The 14,475-nt window shown below is 40.5% G+C and overlaps 1 protein-coding gene across 3 annotated transcripts in view; it reads left to right on the top strand.

Moving 5' to 3' along the window:
- Positions 1 to 14,164, top strand: part of sema3bl (sema domain, immunoglobulin domain (Ig), short basic domain, secreted, (semaphorin) 3bl) — a 71,397-nt gene extending 57,233 nt beyond the window's left edge. For 2 of the 3 annotated variants that reach the window (XM_030422822.1, XM_030422824.1), the window contains exons 11-16: positions 3,861 to 4,092; positions 4,266 to 4,357; positions 4,656 to 4,697; positions 4,805 to 5,030; positions 7,604 to 7,734; positions 9,351 to 14,164. In XM_030422822.1, coding sequence (XP_030278682.1) covers positions 3,861 to 4,092; positions 4,266 to 4,357; positions 4,656 to 4,697; positions 4,805 to 5,030; positions 7,604 to 7,734; positions 9,351 to 9,863 — 1,236 coding nt within the window. In that variant the 3' untranslated portion in view covers positions 9,864 to 14,164. The remainder of the gene's footprint in view (positions 1 to 3,860; positions 4,093 to 4,265; positions 4,358 to 4,655; positions 4,698 to 4,804; positions 5,031 to 7,603; positions 7,735 to 9,350) is intronic. The other variant, XM_030422823.1, reaches the window with a different exon arrangement.
- Positions 14,165 to 14,475: the final 311 nt, after the last annotated feature.

Here is a 14,475-nt window from a genome sequence, read left to right on the forward strand (position 1 = left end):
GAATGTTGAAGGTTAAACGAAATGTGTTTTATATCCACACAATTGACTCAGAAGTCATTTAACCAGCCATATATGCTGAGGGACTGCTCACTTTAGGCATAGGTACAGTATATGAATGCTGTAATATCCTATCTTAAACCAATCTCTTCATCCTCCATCAGGTCTAGGGTTTTCAGGGATACATCACTTTTTTCTCATATGAACTCAATGTCCACAGAGTAGCACACAACAGCAGCTTGTCCGTGTCAGAGGAATTCACACCTAGTGGCCATTGGTGGCTACTTAGCAGAGTGTGCAGCAAGAAGAAGATTCTTCCTTAATGATAACTGTCTTTCCATTGATCAATACTACATGTATTTGGATGTAACCACAATATCAATAAAAGAGTGGAAAGCTATGCACAGTCAAGTGTAAAAGAGTACGAAGCTGCTTCAGTCCATGCAACTTCAGCAACATACCTACTTGCTCGCTGTATATTCTACAGACAGTCGCCTGCTTTATTCACGCATGGGTTCAATCAGACATTACACAGACTTTGTACAAGGGAGCTGACAGGGAAAAGTCTGTTTAATGTCTGGCCCAACTTCTTTGGACATTTGTTTCAGCTCCTTCAGGTAGTTTTAATGTAGCAGTCTGGGCAGGATCTAGGTATAGGCAATCTAGGCACAAACCTCGGGCCTTATTGCCACTACGGGGCCCAGATAGAAGAGAAAACAATTGCCTGCTGTTGAACGGCATGACAACATTACACTGTAAATTGCAGGCTGTATTTGAAATTGTAACCCAAACAGGATTCTCATTGAAAGGTTGACATTGAATGTTAGGGTTTGCAAAATGTGAGGACCCAAGTGCAGACAGGGAGGCACGCAAGTTGGAAACATAAAGCAAGCTCTATTTACTAAAGCGGTATCCAAAAATTCAAAATGCAGGCAATAAACGGTTGGAGACGAAAAGGCAACAAAACAGAATCCAAGAAAAAAACTTGAAACGCAAAAACAAAGACGAAAGTGACAGGGAACACTGAGGACACGCAAGGACCAAATGAGGACAAATGACAGCAGGGCGAAAAAAAACTCTGGACAACAGAGAATGCAAGAGATGCAGGACTGACGTGGGGAAACATGATCTGACAAGGACTAAGGAAAAAACACAGTGACTATTTAACAGATGAAATGCAGGTATGCACAGAAAAGAGGTGGGAAAGAGACAAAGACAGGAAGTCCCAACAAGACACATGAGATCTAAACTAAAAACAGGCATGGAACTTTGGGGATCACAAGCATCTTTCTCTCAGATTGCATGTAAGTAAACCACAACCAGAGAGGCGGAAATAGAACTGTGGAAAGTAATTTTCCAGGTTGCGAACCTGAGATAGTCTCAGTCTCCTCTGGGTCTGTTTGCTGTGGTGGAACAATTCCTCTGATACAGAGCTCACACACTGCACACTTAACTCACATGCATGCAACACACTCACGTACTCAGTAATGATGGCCGTGAATAGATGTCTGCCAAACATTCTCACTTCTTCCCTCTCATTTATTTTCACTTGGCGCTCAGTTGGAGATGGAACGTGGTCGACCTGCCGCAGCAAAGTTTGGATGAGTTGTCAATGGATTCTGGAGCTGTTCCAGTTTAGGTTTTATGTGCTGAGGAGTAGTTCGACATAATTTAAAACGGACTGACACATCAAGGATGTGCATTAGGAGCTGCACAAGTACTGTATAAGTGCATAAATGTGTGAAAGTTGAGGAAAAACTGGGAGTGATTGCTGGAAATAAACACAAGATCACAATTCATACCCTGTTTGTTGTGAAAAAAGTCTCACTGTAAACAAGTCAACATTTATTGGGAGCATTTGAAGTTAGGAAGGATGAGATTTTATCTTGGATCTGCTCACACATTCTACACCTTCTGGAATAAATTATAATGGAGGGCATTTAGTAAACCATACTCAGAGAAATGTAATATTATACATCATTAGATTGTGCAGTTGTAGTCCAATGTCCCTGCACAGTTCAGATACTCCCTCTGAAATTGAATCCAGACCGTTACAGAGCTATTGTGGGGATCACTCTCTGTTGTGATAAGCAGGAGTAACAATATGTCTACCATATGCAAGAACAGTCTGGAATAGCAATATCAGGGAATGAGATTTACACAAATACCAAGTGCTCGAATGACTAACTGCTCTCTCATGAATTTTTTCTGTGTAAGAGACTCGGTCTCAATTAAATTCTACTCTTCCCTCAGCCTTAATTGATGAGATCTGGCGAAGTTTTTAGGCTCCTGACTGTGACATGTGCTTTCATTTTAGTCAGTTCCTGCTGCTGTGTGGAGCGTCTCTCGTCCACATCTCTTTGCGATCCCAACCTCCCAGCTTGAGAAATGATCGATTTGTTTGCTTTTTAGGATTATTCCTGTTCCTGCCTCCCTCAGATTATTCCAGAGTAATATATTTTCCTTCCTTGGCCTGTTTTTCTTTTGTATGCTTAAGTGAAATCAGCATTCACCACAGAGTAGCTAATCTGATTGCACAGCCGCCCAGTATAATTCCAACAAGACTCTTGAAATCAACCCCAAAACCACCCTTAATGTGGTATTTTTTAGTTTTTTGGGTCCCAAATAACAGTATATTTAAGTCTTGTGAACCTTAGCAAGAGCTCTGCAAGGAAGAAAGTATGCCCTTCTCGCTATTGCTGCAGTTGTTGATCTTAATTGCACAAAAGTACAGGTTATATCATCCTTTAATCATCACAGGAAGGGGATCCCAGTCTAATAGTCCTTTTCAACCAAGGCGGTTCAGGGTCTGGTTCGGAGCCAGGGCCTACTCTGGGACCAGTTAATTTTCAACAGCCAAAGAACTGACTGGAAGCAATGGTTGCAGAGTGGCACCAACACAGTGACAGGGTTGTCATTACCAAAGACAAACTAAAGTCACTATTTTTTTAAAAACCAGAGTTAGTGTAGCACATTCCGATTTATCCACGGGTGAATTAATAGAATATTTTGACTGTGAAATTGGAGACGTATACACTGATTGAATGATGTGACACTACGTTGGCTCTCATGCTTGTGGAGACTGGTTCTTAAAAGGTTCACAGGGAACTGCGAAGGGAATAGCAGTTTGCTGAAGAGGGTAAATCTGCTTTCAATGGAGGGAAAATTAAGCTTTCAATAGTGGTGGTTTTGGCCACCAGCAGAGACAACAGAGCCAATTACCTCTGAATAGAACAGCTGACCTTTTCTTACCAATCGTTGTGTTAAACGGTTGCAGTGAAGACTCACAAAAAAGCAGCTGTGCGTGACAAAGACTCTGGCTCCTCTGCAAAGAATTGCTGATCTGGATCACGAGCAAACCCAAAGGTCATATGTTTCGCATAAGTGCCTTTAATTAGACAGTGTTAAACAGTCTTAATTATTTGAGTTATGCAGTAGTTCTGCCAAGTATCAGCACATTATTTTTTTTTCGTTACCACAGTGACACAAATGGGAGGATTTTTAATGAACAGCAATGTCTGCTGCCACTGAGCTGTTTCCAAACACGTAACTTTACCCCGGTGGTTGTGAACTTTCATCCACAGTTTTCAGGCACAATAAAACTGCTAATGAGGGTTCTTTGAGAACACTTGAACACCATAATTAGGTCTAAATTCTTTTTAAAAGGCACACCTCCAGTGGTGAAAAAAATGGTGGGAATGTAGAGTGAAAGTGGAAATTTTGCTTTAAACCTTTCCTTCAGTCTCGCTTCTATTTGCCTCCATCCATCTTCCAGTGTAGCATCATCAGTTAGCCGGCCGAGGATTTCAACAAAATAGTTCTGCTCTCCATGTCTTTCTCACCCCCTTCCTCTCTCTCTTCAGTGCCCAAGTAAAATCATCAACCAGCCAGGCAGAGAGTTTGGCAGCACAAAGGACTTCCCTGATTCGGTGCTGCATTTTGCCCGCAACCACCCGTTGATGTGGCGGCCGGTGCATCCCGCCCTGCGCCAGCCTGTGCTCGTAAAGGCCAACATTCCTTACAAGCTGAAACAAATCGTGGTGGACCGGGTTGAGGCAGAGGATGGGCAGTATGACGTCATGTTCATCGGCACAGGTAAGTGCATGATTTTTAAAATCGCAAAGCTATTATCTACACTTTTTTAGAAATCAGGAGCCTGATTGTGACTAGCTCAAGGTCGAACAGGGAGTTATGTCTGTTGTCTTGAGGATGAAGTTTTATTGAGCCCTGTGGAGAAATCTGTTTGTGTTTGCTTGCTTGTCTTTCAGATGTTGGTACAGTGTTGAAGGTCATTGCTTTGCACAGTGGGAACAGCCTGGAGACTGAGGAAGTCACACTGGAGGAGCTACAAGTCTTTAAAGTAAGTTTTACCCCATCAGGTGTCATAATAATTCTGTTCTTTGGTCCTCCTTAATCATTTTTAAGGCATTATCAAAGAAGTTGCCATACACCGTTACAAAGTACACTTCTTTCATTAACTTAAACACTCTGCACTCGACAGAAAAAAGACCCACAAAGATGTCTTAGAGAAAACTTCTGTCAAAAATCTATCTACTTTTTCCTCCACATCCTTAAAGAATAGTTCTCTGCTTTAATTTCCTCTCTATCACATTTGCTTTGTTTGAAATATCTAAGGTCAATTATTTTCATTATTGCAGGTGCCAACTCCAATTACATCAATGGACATATCAGTGAAAAGGGTACGTTGATGTGACTGTAATTATAAACTTTGTTGCTCACGTCTATTAACCCGTCTGTTATCTCCATTATGCCTCACCATCTTTTTTCTCCTCATCATTTCAAACAGCAAGCCCTGTATGTGGGCTCTCCAGTGGGTGTAGCGCAGATGAAGCTGCATCGCTGTGAGACTTATGGGAAGGCCTGTGCTGAGTGCTGCCTGGCCAGAGACCCTTACTGCGCCTGGGATGGAACGCTATGCGCACGATACATGCCCAACAGCAAACGCCGTTTCCGCAGACAGGACATCAGGCATGGAAACCCTGTGCTTCAGTGTCTGGATCAGAACCTGAGTGGTAAGAGTCACTTCTTACTTGGCATTTCTGCATTGAAATGTCCTTTTCTGTATGTTTTGATGAGTTGTGAACTTAGATTATCTCAAATGTTTCCAAAAATGTTTAAACCCAGTGATATCAAATCTGTAATTTTACTCAAGAACAAAGTGTGTTCTGGACACCTGATGTTAAAACTTATGTGCAAACATCAGATGACATATCAGAGAGTGAGGAAGGAAATCAGCAAATGTGACTCATAACGTAAATAAAAGTTCTGAACATTATCCGTAATTGAACATTTCTGCCTGAGTGACGTAGATAGATTTTCATCAGCAATAGTGGCTGTTTAATGACGAGGACAACAACTATCATGATCCCATGGTACTCATCCTGTTTTATTTCAGTTCACACACGACTGAACCAGCTAAGCAAATGACAACAGAGCAGCTGTGCTAAATCAACTGTTAAGTGCCAAACTAGCTGCTAGGTGTAAATTTGCGAATGTGTGACATGGTGACGTAGTGGGATGTCACAAAGTCCCAGAATTAAAGGTGGGACTACTGACGAGGTGTTTCAGTAGTAGTGTTTCCTGTGGGAGAGAGGAGCTTCTGTTGGTGCGGACTTCGACTTTTATAACTTTAAAGCTCTTTTACATGCACAAGAGCCTATATATAAAAAAAAACACTGAAGGGAAGGAACAAGAGACATAGCATCATAGTTTTACTTTTGAGAACATGGTGATCAAACTATTTCTTCAAATGATGGTTAATGCTGGGAAGTGTCAGTGGAGGACGCTTCATTTGCTCCACCGTCAGAAGTGAAAAGGAAAATCAAGTACAGAAGGAAAGCTGAATTGATGTTCAATAATTCAAGCCAACAAGCACAAAATAATATGACTGATACTAAACAGGGGCAACTGTCAGCTGGACGTCTGACGCAGATGGTCACAGTTTTTAGGTCACGTTCTACTTTCTTGTACCTCTTCGTAAGCTTTTTTCCAAATTCCTCTCAGGACGCTTTAGATAAGCATTGCCACTTTGTATAGTCAAAACAAGGGCGGTGGTCTGTTTACTCTCTCTAAAACTATTTAGCTGTGGATAGAAAGAAAAACCAGTGAGGATCCACTCTTGTGTATACTGCACATGAGTCTGTAAACACCTGAGGTCCAGGGGAAGATGCCGTTGGACATGGGCCAACTTGTGTTTGAATTAAGGCTGTATGTGTGTGTTTGTGTGTGTAAGGGTCAGTGCAAACCTTTGTACAAATCAAACTCGCCACAAAAACACTCTCCGGCTTAAATCGTGAGAAAGAGGCACAAAGTGGGCCACTTTGATCACGCTGTGTGAAACTGATGTTGTACAGCATATCAGACAGAAGATACATGTTAACTCCTCAATAACACACATATTACTCATTACTCATTCAGTGCATGTGGAACACAAACTTGACCTTATTCCACACCAGATCTCACACCTCGTTAGGTTTGGGAGCCATTTGTGTTCATAGGAGATGAGAAATATACAGACAAACTCAGACATGTGCATGTTATAAATAGATCTCCATATATTTTGGCACTGATCCTTAACAACCTGGGAAATAGGAATGAAAGATGGAAGTGTGTGTGAGAGAGATTGACAGCTCAGGCTATCATTCGTCAGTGATCATACGGAAAGCAAGTACAAACAAAAAGTATGAAAACAAATGGGGATGAGGTGAGGGTTAAAACAAGTGTGAAGACAGACGAAGAGGAGCAAAGAAAAGGAGGCTGTGGAGAGGCGGGGAACAAAGGATGTGTGCATGTTTTGGTTGTGTGTTTGCTCACCTGAGTGTAGCTATGGTGCTGAGGTGACGAAAAATGCAGCCCTCTGGGCCTTTGGATTGAGCCACATTTTAAAAGGCTTCTTTGTGCCAAGGTGTCAAGTTGTTGACAAAGTCAAATCCACAGAGGCATGTGTTTCCTCTGCTAAGAGTGAAATATCATCCTAACATTCACTATTTGTCAAAAGAGATATATTCTCAATGTGTACTCACATGAACTCAGTACACAGAGATACTGCCTGGTTTACAAACTGTGTGTCCAAATGAACATTCATTATTACAAACTGACATCATCTGTGCTTTGGGGGGGTTGCAGCTCAGTAGTATTTGGATTGATATCCTTCAAGAAATAGTTTGACATTTTGAAAAATGTTTACTAGCTTAGCCTAAAGTCTGCACTCATGGGCAAAATGGTGGCTTGCCTAGACCTAAAGGTAAAAAAACAGCACTAATTCTCACGAATTAACACATTTGTTGGTTGTTTAATCCACACAACAAAAAAAATGACAAGGGGTATTAAAACAGGGGACTTTTTCATGGTCAGTGAACAGTGACTTCCTGTTTAAGGATCCTGGCTCACTGTTTCCTCCTGTTTCCAGTCTTTATGCTAAGCTAAGCTAACTAGTTTCTGGCTCCATCTTAATATTGACATAATATTAATATTTCAGTGGATTTGTTGTCAGTAAAGGCAATCTACCCCAGACGAGGAGTTAAGGTTGATGCTTTTGCAGTGCCCTCAGACTAAAAATCTTTCACTCCATCTCTCTTTCAACCAGAAGAGCTTGATGTGACCGATGACAGGATGGTGTATGCGACGGAGAACAACAGCACCTTCCTGGAGTGTGTTCCCCGCTCTCCACAAGCTTCTGTTACCTGGCTCGTCCAGCGTGATGACCGCAAGGAAGAGGTAAGATGATAAGTAATTCAAAACTGATAAAATGCCACCACATCTTAGTATATGTGTAATGGGAGGAAAGTGGGAAAGCCTGGAGATGGATGATGGGTGGAATGAAGCCTCAGGCCAACAGTGGCCAGAGTAACTAACTTTAAAGTGAGATGTGCGTGTGAATTTGGCACGTGGTTGACACATTTGACAGCCATTTGACATATGGTTGAAATTAAGCCGTTATATTTCAAAGGAAAAACGTTCAAGCGGCCGTTCTCCTGGATAAACAGTGGATTCTTTTCAAACCTTGACTGCATGCCACTGAACGCTGAAGTGCCACTCAGTGTCTACTGCTTACTGTGACTTAAACACAGTGTTGCAAAGTCCTTTCAAAGTGCTACTTAGGAAATTATGTTGCTGTGATTACCCACACCCACAGTAATCATTCATTTGCTTGAGGGTATGTTTCTCTAACTTAACTGAGTGCCTCGGTCAGCCGCGTGAGTATTAAGGCATTACCACCCCTCTTGGTTTCCTAGCAAATAAACATTTGGCTGCCACTCCAGCCGACGAGGCTGCCATGTTTGTGTTGGCATAGAGGGAAAGAATCTGAGGAGTGGCAAGGTGGAGAAGATGGATTGAGAAAAATTAGGTATGAATGAATAGAGAGACTTTAATTGGGGGTAAGTAAGGAAAGAAAAAGAGAATGAGAGGAATTGAAGAGCTAGAGAAAGGGTTAAAACCAACAGTGACTGGGTTCCATGGTACATTCTTGCTGTTGCAGTTCAAGCTGAGAAAACAGTACAAAGAGCCACGTTGAGCCTCTTTCTTTCCTCATGCTATGAGGGGGATTACATTATTTTTTATAGTTTGTTCACATCAGCCAGATGAATGGCCTCAAAACAACACAATGAAGCTGCAATTTTCACAGAGATCTTTCCACAAAGACTTCTGCCTTCAGTATTGTTTGAAAGTTGATTTTAAAACATCTTTTTTGTCAATGTTGTCTTATTCATTCACTTAAAAGAAAACATGCAGCTATTTGCAACATACAAAAAGTGTATAATCGTAATATCGATTTTCAGTGTCCACTGCTGCAGCACCTATATTCAGTCTCTATCTGAACGCTCCATTTTATTGCGTGTCTCTAATTGGACCAAAGTAGGCACACCTTGTTTCTTCATCAGCTCTGCTTGGGTTTTTTTAAGCACGGCTATGCTGGGCATATTCTTGAGATTAGTTTTAAATTGGTTGTGATATCACAACTATACAGAAGTCCTGACAGCTTGTTTAAAAGAAAAAGTCACAGTTTCTAAATTCCAGCGTTGTGCATTTCTCTGTGGGTTAGCATTTTGATACTTGCACCGTATTTGTTAAGCACCTAGAACTGCTCTATAATTAAAATGACATGGATATTTCACTTTCATCATTATAGGATCATTGAAAAAAATTTACTTGCAACACAGCAACAACTTTGCATGCAAAGTTTCATCAATTTAAGCTGCTTGAACGTATAAAATAATATCTGATACATAATCACTTTCCATTCTGAAACAACACAAGATATTTGATAGTACAGTTAAGTGAATGTCAGTATATGACAGTTAAGTAACATGTAGTCCCTCTGCCTCACTCAGGTGAAGCTGGACGATCGCGTGATGTCCACAGAGCAGGGCCTGCTGTTTCGTCGTCTCTTCCGCCAGGACGAAGGCGTGTACATCTGCCGCTCCCGAGAGCACGGCTTCACACAGACCCTGGCCCGCCTCACCCTCGAGGTGCTCCAGGGGGAGACTGTGGACGAGCTCATGGCACGCGACAACGCCGGTCTCTCTGACTCCTTCAAAGACCGGGCTTCAGGAGGCTACAGGGCCTGGATGCCTTGCAGCGCTTACAGCAGGAGCGGCTCATCAAGTCAAATCGGCCAGTCACGCACGTGGTTCAAGGATATCATGCAGCTGATTGGGCCGTCGAACCTGCCACATGTGGAGGAGTACTGCGAGAGGATGTGGTGCAACGACAAGCTGAGGAGGAAACACAAGAGCATGCTGGAGAAATACCGCCAGGCGCAGGACAGCGCCAGGAAGGCTCGCAGCAAGAGCTCCGGCGAACGGAACCGGACGCCAAGGGATCTCAGCACATGGGAAGAGTAACGGAGGGAGAGCGAGCAGGGGAAAATCAAAGAAAGAAAGGGACAAAGATTCCACTACAGGACAAGATTGATTTAGCAGCAAAAAGGGTCAAAACCAGCATCAACTCCCAATGGTTGAAACTTTGGCACTTGGCGTTGTAAGAATGAGGTAGCTCAGAGCTGATCGTAACAGAGTGGATTTTTATAAAATCAGTGTATTTTTAGGTCTGGTGTTAGGGGTTGGTTCTGGATAGGACCCAGAAAATACAGAAGTGTTTGGTTGTCTGGAAAGACAGAGCCAAAAGAGACTGCTACTGAACTGAACAGGCTGTTCCTTATGAAAAAGTAAAAAGATGTTGAATAACGAGGAGACCAGAGACAAGCTTTCAGATACAATCAGAAGATGCCGAACCAAGGACTCATCCCTCTCTTACATTTTAGCTCATGTATACTTTCACTGATACTGAAATGGCAGACATTGCTTTCGTTTGATCCAGTCATAAAAACTTCACAACCTCAGATTTATTAAACATATGCATGCTTTCGGACTGATTTTACAGACAGCCTTGTGTACTCTTTGAAATGTTCATGTTGGCTTTTAGGATGCCTAGACTGGGGCTTCAAAAGAGAGAACCATCACTTCTACACTCTCTATATCTTTGGATTGCAAAATTAAAAAGTGCCAACCTGACACACAAGGACACAAACACTTCCTTTCCTTTAGTTCTCACCACCGCTTCCATCCAAGTTTGACACAGTCACATTTCACACAATGCAATCACTGGATTTATAACTTGGTATTTAATGGGCCATGTTTCTTGCCTTGCTCTGCATGTTTTAATTAAATATTCATGTGTGACTTAAGCTGAAGACATAACTGACTTTGCAGTGTATTTATAAGGGTCATATATGGCTAATACACACAAGCTTAGACACTCACTGTATCTGATCAGTGTACATGGACACACACCACCATAAACTCCAATCCCACTCACCCATCACACTGAAGCATAAGCTCAACTAGCTCAAACTGGAAGCTACCGTGAGACGACTGTTGATGGTTCAACAGATTAAAGGCACATTGCTTTGTTTTTACTGCTGTGGGTTAAACGTTCCATTAAACACCAGCTCCAGATCCAAATTCCCCCCTCACCGACCCTTAAAGGGATATTTCACAGAGGCTTATTTTCATGCTGTTGGGTACATACCGCAACACCTCTGGGAATGTACCTAATGACCGCAGTCAAGCTCTGATATTTGCACCCTTGGGGATCATTATGCATGTCAGCCCAATGAAAACTAAGTCTGTGATATAAAAATTAATCCAGCAAGTGGGCCCACAAATGGGAATTATTATCCAATTTTTTGGTTATTCATTTTTATTACATGAGTAATTGTTTAGTCTGAAACAAGTGTAAACCCACCATGACATCACCTATTGGTTTTAATTCATTATGGAGCCTCAAGTTTGACATGATGGCCACTACCATCTTGTTTCTTTCAGAGCCAGAAGTTCCCTAAAGCATACTCTGCTTTATCGTTTATATTTAACTCTAAATGGGACCATCATGTACAAAATGAACATCATGCTGTATTGACGAAGACTTGAAACTAGCATTGAGTCCATAAACTAAGTTGTACTAAATGTTTACAGCAGTTAGTGTGAAACAGGATAATTTTCTCATAGGCTTACATACAAGAACACTTCATTTTGTATTCACTGAAGTTGGCAGTTACAATTTTCAGATCCAGAAGCTCTGACCATATTTAAAATCACTGACAGTCCTAAAAAGTTGAAACATCAGATTTTAATGAAGCCCAAGGTGAAAAGTGCTTTCTTCAATCAAACAACAGTTAAAAACATCCAAAATTAAGAAATTACATAACCTGACCTATTTGCAGTAACCTCACCTCACATTTTAATCATCCACTAAACTCATGTTCCCACAGTTTCTCTGTCCCAAGTGACAATAAAGGGAACAATAGAAGGGGTCAGCTTCAATGGCCGAGTCCCCCTGTGCTTTCTGCTTTGTAAACACTGGTTTTAAGACGGTTCATGGCTTGAACACATGATAATCCACATTGTTATTGTCTTCAGATTTGCTGTTAAAATATAACTTTTATGGTGAACAAAACCAAAAAAGGTTTTCCTTCAACAGGTAGCAGTTGGTGACCCAGATATGGGTTCGGACATAATAACAAAGAGTGGAGGACAGGAGAGACAGAAGGTGGGCGAAGATGACAAGCTTCAGTTTCAGTTTCAGTGAGGGGCTGTTTGAGGAAGGAAATGAGATCTAAAAATAATCATAGAATGACAAAGGAAGATAATGTGAATATTGTACACTGATTGTGTTTTGAAATGAGTTTGAAGAGTTGCTTTCATCTGTACCACCTATGTAACAATTGTATTACATTAATGTATGCATTGCATTTCTCTAGTAATCTCCTCCAGCCCCATTCATGCAAATTATGGCTACATAGACCATATGTCTACGTAGACCTAATAAACATTGGAAAAAATGTGCCTAAAATGTGTCTGTAGTAAAAGATTGTCAGATCAAAAATTAGATTTTTGATTAATTGTTCTTCTTTAATCTTTGTCCCTGTGTATAAGAAATCCAAGATAATAATTTCTTTGCAGTCATGTGTTTTCAATCATAAACTGTACAAAGGTTAACCATGCTTATTGGATTAATTTGATGACAACTCCACACAAGTAGAAACACAATCTGTTGCTGCCAAAGAATTAAGGACCACCGATATGGTTGCCAGTGTGAATTCCTTGCCATATGCGTACGTATGGACAGTGGTATATCAATTATGGGAGCCGTCTCATTGTTTAAAATTAACGTTTATAGCGTGTGAATGGCTTCTAATAGGAAAATTATCAGGCTGGAGGATGAATTAAAAAGAGGGCCACAAGCGTTTTTAAGAGATTAATAAATAAAAAGAAAAGGTACTATGAGCATCTTGGTGAGGCTGTATTTGAAACTTATACAGATCTTTATCATTATTAAAACCCATTTCACCACAGTAAATGAGTATGAAGTGAGTATTTCAAAATAAAGCACATTATACTTTGTACACTTTGTACACTCTAGCTAAGTTTATTTTCTTAGTTTGAGGACGGTGAGACCAGCTATTAAACTCTACTTGTGGTGTTTTGTCTAGTAATATTGTTTCTGATGTGTATCTAAAATGAAAGAAATGAGAGATTGACAATTGATTTATATTGAACAAAAAAGTTCCTTGTTTGCGGTGGACAGCTACACATGTACTTGGTCTGGTCTTTGGTTTATGAAGATGAAAGAAAATTTAATTACTGTCACCAGAATATTAGGAATGTGTTTGAGGTATAGCGTTTGTGATTGATTGTAAAGTCTCAGTGTGTAAGATTTAAAAAAAAAAAAAGAAAAGAAAGGAAAAAAGAAAAGCAATAAAAAAGTGAGATTTTTACAAAAATGTCATAAGATAGAACTGCGAAAATAAACACTGACAATTATTTTGCTGGACAGTGTTTTGAGACTTAAACAGAAACAAAAAAATATACTTTAGGATATTAGTCATTTGTGCATTTTTTGCAAATGTGAATTTTTTTTGTCACTTACAAGGTGTTTAAATGTGAGATAATGTGCATGTTCAGAAAACACATCGGAAGCCTTCAAATGCATTTCCATTGTTGTATAATGTGTTGGTGACACTTTTCAACTTACTCTTAAGCCGTCCACCCTCTATAGCTAGTTTAATGCAGTTTGTCACTACTTTAACTTTTATCTAAAAACGTGGAATTTACAGCCTTATTGTTCAAGTTCTGTATTTTAGAATATTTATATAGGGACAAGGACTCAAACATTCATCAACATGATCAATGTATTGTGACAACTTTTGTAAAACCGATTTCACTCCAGCCAAAATTCACCAGGTGATTTGCCTGATCAGTGGCTCCTGCTAATTGGAGGCACACTAATTGGTAAATGCCTGATCATCAGGGCTACCTCAATTTTAGCAAACCAGATCAGTCAGTGAAGGATGACACGACATTCATGAAAAGTCAGTAGCCCAACAAGTACACAATCGTCATTAATTGCAACAGGCAACACCACTCTTGTTGTAGAATTAAAGTATAGGGGTCCTTGGATTAAAAATTAACTTTATCTAAGGGTGAACTATTTCTTTTTATTGTCCTGTAAAATTGTGCTGAGTGAGGTCTCTAACGGACCTAATTTTAATGCATATTTATGTTTTATTTAAATGTCTTTTTACCATGCATGCTATGTACTTGTGTGCTAATTACCAATATTAAAAGTTGATTTTCTAACATAAGACGTGACCCCTGACTGGTTATTTTACTTGAAGTTTGGAGAAAAAAGGAAATGGGGTTACTGTTTTGTCAGGGCAAGACTAATGGCGCCAGTGACATAAACAAAGAGTGTAGTTCCCTGAAATGAACCGCTTTTATAAACCATAGCTTTTGCTGCACTGAAACCAAGACATGCTCTATTTAATACTAAATCAACAACATGTAGACTGCACACCTGCAACAAGGCTGTTTGGCATTTAATGTCGGGTCAAATGGAGTGGCTCTACCTCCCATGTCTGCTTTCTTTCCATATGTATGATGATCAAAATGTTAT

The sequence above is a fragment of the Sparus aurata genome, chromosome 7 (assembly GCF_900880675.1).
Source record: "Sparus aurata chromosome 7, fSpaAur1.1, whole genome shotgun sequence".
In the NCBI taxonomy this organism is placed as follows: Eukaryota; Metazoa; Chordata; class Actinopteri; order Spariformes; family Sparidae; genus Sparus; species Sparus aurata.